The following is a 15,484-nucleotide window of genomic DNA, read 5'->3' on the forward strand; positions in this document are numbered from 1 at the left end:
GGTGTCCCACCCTGCTGCCTGTGCATTAATCTGTCATTGTGGTTTTTTGTTTTTTTTGGGGTTTTTTTGGGTTTCTTTACAGTAAGTCTGACACCAGTAAGAAGGACTAATCCTGGTACTTGATTAACAGATGATTGTTTAGTAGCATGAACCATCCACTGCGGGGGTGTCAGTCCCAACCCCGAGAGGGATAGTGTCATTTTTTTTTTTCTTCTTTCATTTACAGTAGCTGCTAGTTTAGGCCTTGTAAATGAGTGCACTCATTATCCAATCAGTGAATGAAGTTATGCACATGGGAGCTGAAACTAAAACGTACAGGAAAACCGGCCGCTCCCCTTCGGACCCCCGCTTTTCGGTGTGGTTTTCACACAGGACGTTTGTTCTGGTGCTTTTAGCACAGGGCCTCTCAGAGGCCTCCGTCACTCTGTCTTTCAGAGTGTCCTCTACAGAGAAGCAGCGAGAACTACGATAGATGCCAAAGGGAAGTTAAACAGATGGAAAGCCAGCCTCTAAAGTGATGACCTTGCAGTCATGACCGAGATAAACGCACACTCCAAATATGAGCTGACGTTTTGGGGAAAAAGCCCATCAGCATCATTATTACAAAGTGTCTAAGTGGAAGGCAAGGAAAAAAAGAAAGCTTTAACACTGCCAAGCAGTTTTTTTTTTTCCATAACATCCATTTGCTGCTTTTTTTCCCCCTCTTGTTTTCCACTGTGAAATGCATTCCATTGCTGTGAGGTTGGAGCAGCTTTGCGTGCGCAGGAAAGCCTTACCACAGTCTGACCACTAGTAGGCACTAGTGGAATCTCTATAATGAGAGCAAATGTACGGCTTGATGAACAGGCACAAGGCCCTATACTACAGCATTTCATGGGTATAAGTGGCCTTCAAATCCTGGAGATTAAAAAAAAAAACTGATGAAAGGCTACTAAATGAAGCGGTAGAGAGTACAGACAAGCCTACTATGGTTTTATAGGGCAAAATTGACCAGCAGTGTTAAAAGCATAAACTGTGAATGCCACTTTGATAGGTGGAAGGAGTGCTCTACAAGGTCTCTTGAGCCTCCCTGTGATCCGCTGCGCCTACGTGGGCAAACCGCTCTTTCCGCGGCTGTCTGTGTCTCTCGACCGCACTCGCTTTCTCCCTTTGTATAGAAATGGATTGGGAGGAGAGCCCCTCCTCCAGTCCTGTTGTTTGCCTGCTCCTTTCTTCTTTGGATGCGGTTTCTCATTCCGATTTTATTAAGAGGCGGAGGAGGGTTTGGGCTGGGGAGGCTCCCTCCCCTTGCGCCCTGCCCACAGCTGCTGCAAAGCGTTTCCAGATGCATCCGAGCTCTTGTGCCACATGCGGCCTGCCCCTTGTGGGGATGTAACAGAATGCAGTGAACAGGACTGCGCCCTCCAATACAGTTCACAAGGACTGGAGAACAGCTCGGCATTACTGTGTTCATCCCTTTGTCTTGTCTGAAAAGGGATGATGCGTGTGCCTGCCCAGCAGTGAGGCGGCTCTGATTCTGCTTACCAAGGTCTTGGTTGAAGGCCATCATTAGTTTATTAGTAGAATTAGATGTAGTGCCAGACTAAAACAAAAACCTGCAGCCACTCTTATCTGTTCCTGAAGATCTCCTGGGTCTGTTCTCATAAACAATATTCCTAGTTCATGCAGAACATGTAATGGATTGGTTCTGGGAACTGTGTTAGGTTTGTGGGTTGGATATTTTTCAGAGGTAATAATGAAATAATGTTTATCCATAATGGCAGCAATCATTTGTAAGTGCAGATGATGTGTTAGTGTTGGTTCGCAGGCGTAGGTGATGTTTTAGTGCTCATTGTTAAGTGCAGGTGAAGTGTTGGCACTAGTTTGCAGGGGTAGGGGACGTTTGAGCACTGGTTTGTGGGTACAGGTGGCACTTAGCACTTCACCATGTTAGTGTGGCGCAATTATAGGTGAGATGCTGCAGTCATTTACAGGCGCATGTGGAGCTAGCTAAAGGTGCTCTGCAGGTGTAGGTGATGTGTTAGTGCTCGTTCACAGAGAACTAGAGGTGCTCTGCAGGTGTAGGTGATGTGTTAGTGCTCATTCACAGAGAGCTAGAGGTGCTCTGCAGGTGTAGGTGATGTGCTAGTGCTCGTTCGCAGAGATCGAGATGGTGGTGATGGAGAAGTCGAAGGTGTCGGAGCCCTCCACCCTGACGGAGCAGAACATCACAGACGAGGAGAAGACCGCCGCGGCCGCTGCCGCTGGTGCCCAGGGCCTGAGGAGCAGGTATGACCCAGAGACCGTAAAAAATATGGACAAAGCCACTGTGACGTCACCCATTGACTCTCCGTGGGTCTCTAAAACACGTTTTGAAGCTCAATGTTGTCGATTGGCCATGTTGTCGATTTGGAGCCAAAACCATAGGGTTAAGCGGTCTTGTGATTTTTACAATGTGATTGACAGTCCGGTGCGGAAAAGCCCATCAACCTGAACGAACGATTGCAGAACGAACTTGAGGCTAGCTGACTGTCTGCCGTTATGTTTTAAAATATATGATCAAATGTTTACGGAGTTTAATTTCCATCCGTGACTGTACTGTGTCATGTAATCACGTTATATGTATGACATTAATAATACAATTATGTTCAGTTACCTCCAATTATGTTTCAGCAAAACGAATATGCTTAGCTAGCATATCAGCTTGCCAGTGAGCTAGGTAGGCTATCCGTGGTTAGCTCACGCATTAGCAATATGAACCACAGGGGAAGAACATTGACTACACTGATGGTCAATCAATCGGGGATGTGTAGGCTACTGGTGATTTGACTAGGCTAATTTTCGTATAACTGTCTGGTAGATCTGCTGTTAACCGAGCAAGTTATCGTCGTAGGTTTTCGCCAGTCAGTTAATGAGCCTGCTACTACTAGCTACTCCATCGCCGTTTGTGGTGTTCACTTGCTGGGTGACGCTAGCTGACCGATCATTCGCAAATCACTTTCTACCGAATAAAAATTAACACTGTCAGCGGTGATTAACAAATCTACCAAGTATTTTAATAACTGATCTGCAGGCGTGTAAATATGACAACGCACTTTGTACAGCAAGTTTTCCACCTGGTGCATGAAGACAAAAATAATTGAATTTCTATTATTATTAGGCTATTTTTTTTTCTTGTAAATCATCAAAACCAATGGAGAAAAGCCAATATACGCAAGGAGCCCCCAGGACCGATTCTGAGAACCACTGTCTTAAATGCTCTTGTCAGTCTCTTAAATGTTAAAAACATGTTCCTTTCTAAATACCAGTCTTACAAAGATGGTTAATTTCGTTAAATTTTGTGTGTGTGATTTCATCGTGTGTTGTATGTTATTCAGCAAATAAACCTTAAGACTCTTAATTCGCTTTGTGAAACTGAAAATTTTGCAATGTTTATCCCAAAATCGGGATTATAGTAGCTTTGTCACATGCGTGAAGCATGGCCCAGGTAGACAATTACGGAATGTACACAACTGACAAGCCGTCAAACACGTTTGACAGATTGAATATTTGCCGGTTAGGGTTAGCTAGCTAGTCAAATAGCTTGGTAGCCGAAGTTTTAGCATAGGCTACCAAGGCTGGACTACCAAATATAGCAAGCTGATTACGCTTTCTGCCAACTAATTATTTGGTTAAGTAGGCTAAAGGAAATAGTAAAAATGACTCGCCTACTGAAAAACGTCAGAGGATGATTATTTTATGGTCGTCTACTGCAGCTGTAAATAGCACACGCCATAATGAAATCACTACCAAATGGGATGCCTGCATTTTCTGACTTCGCACAGGTGGACCGTGGTCGGAGCCGCAATGTCAAGGCCAAGAGGCGCCACCTCCCACCCAGTGACCATAGACTGTAGCCCCTACTATAGTTTAGTCCTCCGCAGTAATCATGACGCAAACTGTACCTCATTGGTCCACAACGAATATTATAACAGTGCCCAAATGACACAATAAATCATGAAATCGACCCATGGACAGTCATAAGACGAATAAAATACACATATTGTGACTATTTGTACTCATGAGAAAATTATTGACTTTGTATTTTGACCGCATTTGTACTGTAGACTTACATGGAAACCGGATATGAAAACACCTATACTGGAGCCAACCGTAGTGGCGCTAGTGAGCAACCAGGAACAACAAGACCAGGAAATGAGCTTCAAAAACGAAGTCTGGTTTTGGCCGCTTGGTATGACCTCACCGGGACAGGTTCGCCTCCCCTGAGGAGGCATGGGAGAGGGGGGCCGTTTTCTTTCTGACAGGGTAAGGGAGGACAGGCGGAGAAGGCACAAAGAAAGCGAGATTCTTGCAGAGAGAATGAGGGAGTGCGGCAAGGGTGAGAGAGCGGGAAGAGTGAGAGAGTGGAGAGAGCGAGAGAGCGGTGCGAGTCTGCGGGTGCACGTCCGTTGGCACCACCGATGCGTTGCTTTGCCCTTTGTCTGGCATAAGCCCCAATCTGCGCGAGGTTACATCCCAACAGCTGACCCTGAGGCTAAAGCCAATGCTGAAGCCAAGCATATCACCGCAATCAGTGCGACCCGGTTCGTTCTGATCTGGAAGAGCTGAGTGTGATGCAGAACACCCGCCAAGAATGTTCTTTGTCTGCACTGAACTGTTTTTTTAATGAAAGAAAAACAGAAAAGCAGTCCAAGCGCTCTGTTTGTACTGGCTCATATTCCCCTATCCCGGCCTCCGCAAACCAAATTTCATATAAAGTAAACCAAGGAAGCACTGGATATCTAGGGATTTTTAGATGGCCTTCCTGAGGTTTGGCTCTTCAGTGCAGAAAACTGTCTAGCAATAATAATAATGAATAATACAGGAGGTTACGGTGGAGGAGCCAATAGCTATAAATTGAAGGGTATGTAGGTTCTTGGAAACCTTTGGCGTATGAACTGCAGTGCCTTGGACTGCAGGAGCCATCCTGTCGCAAACAAAAGCCGTTTATTTTGACGGTCATAGTCATAGGATACGGTGCTCTGCAGTGCTTTTATTCGCCCCTTGTTCGTGAGGTCTGAGGTTTAATTCTCCGGGAGTTTCCCGACAGGGTGGAACACGTCTGCCTTCTTCGAACTTCTCCCCCATTCCAGCGTGCTGAAACGTGTCCATTTTCTCACCATCGCCAAACAGTCGGGCACTGTCTCGAGCGTGAATCCACTTTTCCTTTCTGTTGTCGAACGCTCGCGCTATTGGCTCCCAAGCGGTTTTCAGTTGCGGAATGATGATGGTAAATTGCATTTGCGTGTGAAACAATAAATATTTTTCACCTTGCTTGCATCAATACCTGTGGTGTCACCATTAAAAAAAAAAAAAAAACATGAAGACCAGGGTACAACATTGGTGTGCCTTAAAACAACACCCGGAATCCCAACAGTGTGGTGTTGTGACCAAAAATGCCCAGGGGTATTCACAGTACAAAATGAGGGTGACCCGAAGTGACCAGGTCTTCACAGCGTAAAGTGAAAGCTGTGCATGGTGCGTTGGGCCAGAAGAAACAGCTGGGTAATTGGAATGCCTTCTCTTGCACAGGTTTTCCTGTAACACGTGCGTTGTTACGCGCTTTAAATATTTCTTTGATCTGACTGTCTGATTTGTCTCATAACACAGTTATGATTTTTTCCCCTTACTTTAGGATGGTAAGATTGATTTTGCCTGTGTGTGTGTGAATTCTCAGGCCTTTCCTGGACATGGTTTACAACGCCCTGGACTGCACGAACGATGACTACTACGCCCTCTTCGTCCTCTGCCTCCTGTACGCCATGTCTCACAGCGAAGGTGAGCTGCTCGACCAGGTTAGACGACCGCGACCGTTGCGTTCTTTACCAAAGCTGCGTTCTTTACACAGCTACAATCATAGCGACCTATACCAAGGCTGTGCTCTTTACACAGCTACAATCATAGCGACCTATACCAAAGCTGCGTTCTTTACACAGCTACAATCATAGCGACCTATACCAAAGCTGTTCTCTTTACACAGCTACGATCATAGCGATCTATACCAAAGCTGTGCTCTTTACACAGCTACAATCATAGCGACCTATACCAAGGCTGTGCTCTTTACACAGCTACAATCATAGCGACCTATACCAAAGCTGCGTTCTTTACACAGCTACAATCATAGCGACCTATACCAAAGCTGTGCTCTTTACACAGCTACAATCATAGCGACCTATACCAAAGCTGTGCTCTTTACACAGCTACAATCATAGCGACCTATACCAAAGCTGTGCTCTTTACACAGCTACAATCATAGCGACCTATACCAAAGCTGTGCTCTTTACACAGCTACAATCATAGCGACCTATACCAAAGCTGTGCTCTTTACACAGCTACAATCATAGCGACCTATACCAAGGCTGTGCTCTTTACACAGCTACAATCATAGCGACCTATACCAAGGCTGTGCTCTTTACACAGCTATGATCATAGTGATCTTTACCAAAGCTGTGCTCTTTACACAGCTACGATCATAGTTATCTTTATCAGATTATTGAAGCATTACTACTGTGATCTTTCTCAAAGTACACAACAGCAGTGTTTTTTACCAGATTTCCCAACCGCAGCGAGATTTACCGGATTACGCAACTCCCAGCTGTGCTGTGGCCGTGATCCATGGGGATGGGAGCAGCGAAGCGTGGGAGCAGGCCTGGCCTAGGGATGACATGCCCAGGTCATATGGTGCTCTGGCAGGGGCTGTTCAGCCCTGTTCCTGGAGGGCCGCAGTACCCGCAGGGCCACCCTAACCCTGCTCAGCCCTGGTGCAGGGCGAGGCTCACCCCCTCCCCCCCCACCCCGCTTAGTCGCCAGCTCGGGCCGTGGACCGGAGCCACGCCGCCGTCTTCTCGGCTTCGTCCTGCCAGGGACTGGGCGAACTGAGAGAGAAACTTTTCCTTGTTAAAAACGAGATATCTTTCGGCCCAGCTGTCCAGCTAACATCTGTAGACTGATAGAGATCACTTGCAGGCAGCCCTAGATGTCATTCCGCAAGTAATTTATCGCAGATGTCATTTGGGAGTGAGTCAGGGATCTGCATTAGTTCGGAGAACTGCGCTTTGCTTTCTGTTTTATGAGTTTCTATCTTGGTAATTGAAGCGCAAGGGTCGTGTGTCATGCATGTTAGGCAAATCATCTTTCTCTCCCTTATCGCTCATTAGGCGAAAGAGCCAAACTTTATTGAAAATGAGCGGATGGAAAGCTGCTTTGCTGTGGTGTTGTTGTCAGTATACGCGCACCTCCCTCAGCGCGGTGCGTTCAGAGGGGGTGTGACCTGAGGTGTCTCAACCCGTTCCTTCGGAGTGGCGCCTCGCTGTGTCTGTGGCCAGCCCCGTCTTACTGCCTGGGCCTCTTTTACCTCAGCCTCATCCTGAAAGTGAAAGCAAGCAGCCTTGTGTACCTCAATCTCACAACGCTGATAAGCAAGTGAAAGGTCTGCCAGATGGGTTGTCACAGCTTGTCTGTGTGTATGTGAGAAGGGTGTGTTTCATGGGCGTGTGATGGTCTTTATTAGGCGTCTACTGTTTGTTTAAGGGTATTATTGATTGTGGTGTGTGTGTGTGTGTGTGTGCGTGTGCATAATGCATTTGTTGTCTAATCCCTTTGTAATGATTGTTTACTGGTTGAGGTGTGGGTGTGTGTGTTCTATGTGTTTGATGTCTAATACTTGCGTAACAGTTGTTTTTTTGGTTGTGTACAGGAATAAACCCTCTGCTCCTGGAGAAGCTGCAGTTGCCAGTGCAAGGGGATCAGCAGAGGAGCAGCTACAGCCAGGTGCTGGTGGAGAGGCTGATCCGTGTGATGAGCCAGGCTGCTCAGCCCGGTATGCCCCAGAGAGATTCCCATAACTCTCTACACCATTAACCCTGTGCTTATGTGTTCACCCAACACCCAACACCCACCCTTTCCTCATTCCTCATTACCCTAACCCCCAACACCTCCACCCCCCAATCCCCCAACACTGCCGTAGCACCCTCCTCATTTTCTTTTTGAAAAGGATGCTTTAAGCATGCACGTGTGTATTTTACACTGTGGTCTCTCTGCTCAGCACTGTTCTGGGATCAGTAGTTTTATATTGCGCTGTGGTCTCTCTGCTCAGCACTGTTCTAGGATCAGTAGTTTTATATTGCGCTGTGCTCTCTGCTCAGCACTGTTCTGGGATCAGTAGTTCTATTTCACAGTGTGGTCTCTGTGCTCAGCACTGTTCTGGGATTCGTAGTTTTATTTTACAGTGTGGTCTGCTTGCTGAGCGCTGTTCTGGGATCAGTAGTTCTCTCTTTGTTTGTTTTGTACAGATGGGAAGGTGCGCTTGGCTACTTTAGAGCTCAGCTGCCTCCTCCTGAAGCAGTCGGTCCTCTCCCCCAGCGGCTGCATCATCAAAGATGTCCACCTGGCCTGCCTGGAGGTAGCCTTTCCTCTTTAAATAATGCCTTCACATTTTAGGTTAAAACTAGTAATAACTTTTTAAATAACATTTAACCATTTCAAATAATTTTAAATGACCAAATGAAGTTTTGGTGCCTATAACCACGATAGTTTTAAACCATTTTAAAAGACATTAAAAAACTGTAAAATAAATGACTTTTTGCCAACGTCAAGATAATTTTAGTGTAACTGTAAATAACAGTTTTAAAGTTACTTTGAATGACTTTTAACTGGAATAACCATCAAGTAGACTATGATGGGTGATTTAATGAGGGCTGAAATATATATCTGATAGATATTTCTTGTTAAAGCCTATGGTTTGGAATGTAATACGTCTGTGACGTATTGGTTAAAGTGGGACAGGCTGTCCTGTCTTTCAGTCTGCACATTTATCTCTGTTAGGCACACAGCCATAGACCAGGCTGGATACAAGGCAAATGTAGCCAGCCCAATATTTATTATGGAAACTATTATGGAAACATTCCTCTGTTTCATGTTTTATATTTTATAACCTTTTAAAGGCATCATTTTGAAATGCTTGGTTTCTTTTCAAAAATGGCCCAGTCTTTAGTTCTGTGTATATATATATTTGAAATTCATCTTTAATTTGATTTCCTTTTATCATCACTTTTTTAACATTATTGTCTAGGGTCAAATTAGCAATCATTCTTGTGACTTCCGAGGAACAGCACTTCTTTGGAGAACTGGAACGTTTGAGGAAGAGAACAAGTTGCCTTTTTTAGAAAGGAAATTCTCCTGACATTTTTTTTTGGTTCAAAACTTAGAAACAAGAATTAACCAAAGGCTATGTGAAGGAACCAAGGGACTGATATCTGACTAATGAAATTAACTTTCAATGGGGGAGGCTTTATTTAGCGGTTTGAATTAGAATTACGAACAGTGTCCACTTAAATGGTAATTAACCAGCTGTAAATTTACGCACAAATACGTTGATGTAAAAATGAAGCACACCCTCTTTCAATTCTGTGGTTTCATATATTTGGACATAACTGACCTTCATCTAGTCCACTCCAAGTGCCAATAGTAAATGAATATGACCTCATGTGACCGATAACACAACAGAGTTTACCGGTCATTATCTATTCAACGAAAAAAAAAGCCAACATTCGAAAAGCAGGCATACTTTTTCATTCGCATCGCTGTAAGGGTGGTGTGGATAACCTCAAAGCTAGCAGGGGGGAAAAAAAAACCAGTTCTTTTTTTTAATTTTTCAATTTTTCTCCCGGTGGCGTTACCTGCACCCGTTTCTCCTCCGCGTTAGGGTGCCAGAGAAGAGAGCCTGCACCTCCTGCGCCGCTTTTACAAGGCAAGTGAACCCGCTCAACCGTAGTTCTAGTTTGCCTGCGCCTCCCTTTGGCGGAGTCTGGCCCGCCTGGCATCTCCAGAACACGATTGCGGTCGCGCCAACGCTTGGTAATTCCAGCTCGCGTTTTGGCAGGTCATGGCATGATTGGGTTGTGGGGGGTTTTTTGGTGGTGTTTCTGTTTGAATGCCAAAAGCTGCCGTGGCTCTTCTGGTAAGGCCATGACACATTTTTTCAGTCTTTATTCCTCAGCTGAAGTGCCTGTTATCTACTTTTAAACTGAGTCTGCATGAGACCCACCTGTGGCACCTAATCCTGATTCTGAAAAGCCACAGTTTTGGGGGTTCAGGCCTGGCGTTTGCTCTTTTTGCCCTTGCCTTGCTACTCAGTAAAGTGTCTTTGTGACAGTTCTCTATAAAAAGCGCTATACAAATAAAATTGAATTGAAATTTGAATTGAACAGTTTAGTCTTTGTTATTTTTAATTTGGATTTTTTTCTCTCCCCAAACAAATGTTTAGATAGTACTTTCCTGAACTGAAGGAGTTGGATCAGTCCTTTGCTCTTCTGCAGTTATTTGTTGAAAGAGAGTGAGAGAGAGCACAGGCTGTCCCAGGCTGTGGTTTGGTTTTGGTGCATTTGGACTCGGTTTGGCTGGTTTGTTCACAGTTTGGCTGCTCCTTGTCCAGGTTCCCACGCTCCCTGAGAAACCTTGAAAGTCCTCAAGTGTAGCAAATCCCGGTTTTTAAGATTGAGTTTTAAAAAATTTTAAGTTTGAAACTTAAGGATAATTTAAGTGTAAGCGCTCTTCAGACATGCTTTTAACTGTATAAGTTAGCGTATGTGTTGCTTAAAATTCTCAGCAGCTAATGGTCCATGAGCAACGCTTGCACCTGTGTTTTCAGTCTTATTCAGCTAAAGCACACAGAGACTCCCCCCTCTTCTCTTCCCTGAGAGATGCCCAGCTGTGTAGGCTTAATAGTTTGTGCTGGCAGAGCCGAATTTGGCCTGTTTCCATGTTCCTGGAGTCAGCGAGGGGTTGGCACACATGCAAAGTGAAGCCTCTAGGCCAGGGCTGCCCAACCATGTTCCTGGAAATCTACTGTCCTGTAGGTTTTCACTTCAACCATAATATGGGTCATCTGATTCTACTAATTTGTAGCTCAACAAGATCTCTAGTTGTTGAATGAGGTGTGCTGTGTTTGGGTTGGAGTGAAAACCTACAGGACGGTAGATTTCTAGGAACAGGATTGGGCAGCTTTGCTCTAGGCCTTCTGCTCTCTCTCCTTCTCCCCTCTTTTTTCTTTCTTTCCCCCTCTATTTCTCCCCCTCTCTTCTCCTCTCTTTCTGATCATGAGTCTCTATCTTCACGCAGGGAGAAGAGATTTTCCTTGACATGTTTGAAGACGAGTACAGGAGCATGACGGTAAATTTGAGCCACGCAGGCGCATGCAGGCGCATGCTCGCGCAGGCATGCGTACACGCAGGCGCATGCACACTGGCTAACATGCGCACACGCAGGCGCATGCACGCTGGCTAACATGCGCACAGGAGTAGTCACATACATCTAGACACACACAGGAATTCGCTCACGAGACTAAACTGTTTTCCCTATTGGTTTTGTTTCTTATGCCTCCAGAGGCATTATGTTTTCGGGTTGTCCGTCCGTCCAATCCGTCCGTCTTTCCGTCCCGACTCTCATGAATGCAATATCTCAGGAACGCCTAGATGGACTCAAGGATGAACTGATTAGATATTGGTGGTCAAAGGTCAAGGTCACTGTGACCTCACGTCCATCCCATTCTGTCGTGAACGCGATATCTCAGTAACGCCTTGAGGGAATTTCTTCAAATTTGTCCCAAACGTCCACTTGTACTCAGGATGAACTGATTAAGGTCACTGTGACCTCACAAAACACGCTTTTGTCCATAACTCAAGAATTCATACGCTAATTATGACAAAGTTTCACACTAATGTCTAATAGGATAAAATAATAAAATGATGACATTTTGTATCCAAACGGTCAAAGGTCAACAGAGCACTGGCTACTGGTTGGCGGAAGTCATACTTGTACATACTTTCTAGTTTATGTAATGTTGGCTTGAGGTCATACTTGTTGAGTGAAGGACTTGTCAAATTTAAACAAGCAAAAGCCTCATTTCCTGCATTTCATATACAAGAGCACTTAAGTATAAAGCACACTGTGCGCGCCTTCTGTGTGAGCGCCTGTGTGTGCGTGTGTGTACGCCAGTGTGTGCACGCGTGTGTGCGCCTGTGTGTGTGCACGTGTGTGTACGCCAGTGTGTGCACGTGTGTGTGCCTGTGCACCTGTGTGCATGTGAACTCAACCTTTCCCAAGCTGTGTGCTCAACAGAACTCTTAAGGGAACCCTTTAACCATTGTAAATGATTGCTGGTATGGGAGAGGCTAAGAGGGCTGGTGTATGCTGATAAATTACAAGTTTTAGGAGTCAAATTGGAATATCGGTGCAAGATTGTGAGATCACCATGGTGACCACACTTTGCTTGGCTGTGTGTCTGTGTCTGTATGGGTGTGCATGTCCTTGTGTGCTCAGAGTAAGCCTCTAAACGTGGAGTACCTGATGATGGATGCCTCCATCCTACTGCCCCCTACTGGCACCCCGCTGACCGGCATCGACTTCGTCAAGAGGCTGCCCTGTGGAGACGTGGAGAGAACACGCAGGGTGAGGCGCACACACACAGACACACACACACACACACATACGCACCTCTGTTGCAGGGTTACAGCTTGCAGGGAGGAAGGTTCTGGATGAGAACAAGTCCATCATGCCTCACAGTCCCCAGGATTCAGCATGGACAGTTTCAAGTGCCGCTGTCCTGACAGCAGTGTTTTGTTTTTCCGGCTACAGACGGGCTCAGGCTATTTGTGGCTTCAGTCTGATGGGAGCTTCCCAGAGCATTGAGACTTTATTTACCATCTATTTAACCATGAATTTCTACTGAATTTCTATGAGGAACCTATTTTGCAAGACCGCATGGTTAACCCTTTTCATCAAATTTGAGTGTTTTATCAGACTGTAGGGATTCTGCATCTCCCCAGCCGAGAGAAGCGATTATGATGCATATATCCCTGGCCACGCACTACGTTTGGTGTGCGTTTTTTGTAATTGATGATATGTTCGTAATAATGTGTGTAATATATTTGGGTGCCTGTCGGAAATAACATTGCTATATTGGGGTTAATACACACAAGCCTTTTTGTTAAGGATTTTGTAGAGGTTCTGTTTGGGCTGCATATGGACTGAGTGCATTACACTGACCTAGCAGACTCACAGAAGTGGAGAACGTCTGTGCTGTTCTCAGGAAATGCAATATCTCCAGGAAGGCACAGAAGACACATTAATAATCATTATGTGTAATGTTAACTGTGGCAAACACGCCTGCCACAGGCCACCGAAGTGGCTTTCTTTGGGGCCCTCCAGCACAGAGACACAGGGAGAAGATGTTCAAACAGTCCACATTTATTCCACGAGGGTTTGGCAAGATGGTATAGCCAAAGTGAGCAGATGTTAATGCAGTCATGACCGAAGCTCCCTGGTGTGGGTGGGGATGGCAGATTTAACCTGTGCGCAGTGATTACCTCACTACGCACAGGTGCAGCCACTCCTGTTCCCGGGTCCAATTAGACCTGGCCAATTATCTAATTCTCAACCAATTATCCAATTGGCCAGGTCCAATTAGCTTGACCCAGGGCAGGTGTGGCTGCTTAAACCAGCCATCCCCACACCACATACCCCCAACGCCAAACTGAGGCCAGGGAAACTCACTGGCCGAAGCCTACCCCCCCCCCCCCCCCCCCCCCCCCCACACCCTCCCACACTCCCAACAAAGCCGACGACAACAAACAAAAACACTCCAAACACGCAAAAAAAATTTAAAGTCAGGGTGGGTGGCCCCGGAACAGTCCAGTACATGCGGTGACCCTCCTTCGGACGACAAGGCAGCCCTTCTTCCTCCTCCCTCCTGGAGCATGGGAAGTCCTGGGCTGCTCTGCTGGCTGGTGGGGGCGTCACCGGCTTGGGCTGTTCCAGGGGCTGTGGTGGGGTGGCTGGGCTGGTGGGCTGGTGGACTGGCCTTGTGGTGCTGGGGACCAGGAACCCTCGTGGCTGTGGTGGCCGCCAGTCGGCTCTGCTGGCGGGCGGCTGCAGGCTTATCCCCTCATGGGCTCCGGGCAAACCAACCAGGCCAAAACAAAGAACGAAAAACAACCAAACGGACGAGAAAGGAAGCAAAACGGCGCGGCCACCGCTCGTGCGCCGCCCGTGGCTGACCCGCCTTCCCGACCAAGTCCAGCTCACGGCGCGACCACCTCTCGTGCACCGCCCGTCGCTGACCTGCCTCCTCGGCCAGGTGCAGCTCCTCAGCGTCCCAGCTGAGGATTGCCTCCTTCCCCTCCCTGGTCATCTTCCGCTCCCCATTCTTGGCCCGGAGGATCCGCCCGAAGCCCTGTCGGGAACACCTCAGCCGCCCCTCGTCCAGTGTGCTTCCTGGCTGGCCCTCCTGTGCCTCTTTGCTGTGCCGGAGGAGCCCCACGTTGGGCGCCACTGTGGCAAACACGCCTGCCACCGGCCACCGAAGTGGCTTTCTTTGGGGCCCTCCAGCACAGAGACACAGGGAGAAGATGTTCAAACAGTCCACATTTATTCCACGAGGGTTTGGCAAGATGGTATAGCCAAAGTGAGCAGATGTTAACGCAGTCATGACCGAAGCTCCCTGGTGTGGGTGGGGATGGCAGATTTAACCTGTGCGCAGTGATTACCTCACTACGCACAGGTGCAGCCACTCCTGTTCCCGGGTCCAATTAGACCTGGCCAATTATCTAATTCTCAACCAATTATCCAATTGGCCAGGTCCAATTAGCTTGACCCAGGGCAGGTGTGGCTGCTTAAACCAGCCATCCCCACACCACATTAACCAACAGTGATTAAATAAAAATTTCACTGTTGTATAACTGAAATGGCTGTAAAGTTGGTCTAGCAGGTGAATAACTGAACTGGTTGTAACGTTGGTGTATAACTGAAATGGGTGTAAAGTTGGTGTAGTAGGTAAATAACTGAAATGGCTGTAAAGTTGGTGTAGCAGGTGAATAACTGAAATGGCTGTAAAGTTGGTGTATAACTGAAATGGCTGTAAAGTTGGTGTATAACTGAAATGACTGTAATATTGGTGTATAACTGAAATGGCTGTAAAGTTGGTGTATAACTGAAATGGCTGTAAAGTTGGTGAATACCTGAAATGTCTGTAAAGTTGGTGTATAACTGAAATGGCTGTAAAGTTGGTGAATAACTGAAATGGCTGTAAAGTTGGTGTATAACTGAAATGGCTGTAAAGTTGGTGTATAACTGAAATGGCTGTAAAGTTGGTGAATACCTGAAATGTCTGTAAAGTTGGTGTATAACTGAAATGGCTGTCTCCCTGCAGGCGATCCGGGTGTTCTTCATGCTGCGCTCGCTGTCGCTGCACCTGCAGGAGGAGCCGGAGACCCAGCTGCCCCTCACCCGCCCCGAGGACCTGATCAAGACCGACGACGTGCTGGACCTGAGTGAGTCCTGGAGCAGCAGCGCCCCCTCTGACCACACCGCTAAATAACACTCACTGCACCCCATCAACCCCCTGCACGCCCTCTGTCACACCACCTATACACCACACCCTTCTTACTCCCTCCCAGAAACACCTCACCCC

General features: G+C 46.8%; 1 protein-coding gene across 1 annotated transcript in view; it reads left to right on the forward strand.

The window, feature by feature from the left end:
• Positions 1–15,484, forward strand: part of clec16a (C-type lectin domain containing 16A) — a 57,739-nt gene that overhangs the window by 20,103 nt on the left and 22,152 nt on the right. The window contains 8 exon segments of the mRNA XM_035397281.1: positions 2,142–2,268; positions 5,696–5,796; positions 7,715–7,837; positions 8,310–8,419; positions 9,722–9,766; positions 11,137–11,187; positions 12,337–12,465; positions 15,224–15,344. Coding sequence (XP_035253172.1) covers positions 2,142–2,268; positions 5,696–5,796; positions 7,715–7,837; positions 8,310–8,419; positions 9,722–9,766; positions 11,137–11,187; positions 12,337–12,465; positions 15,224–15,344 — 807 coding nt within the window.

The sequence above is a fragment of the Anguilla anguilla genome, chromosome 17 (genome assembly GCF_013347855.1).
Source record: "Anguilla anguilla isolate fAngAng1 chromosome 17, fAngAng1.pri, whole genome shotgun sequence".
NCBI classification, from domain to species: domain Eukaryota; kingdom Metazoa; phylum Chordata; class Actinopteri; order Anguilliformes; family Anguillidae; genus Anguilla; species Anguilla anguilla.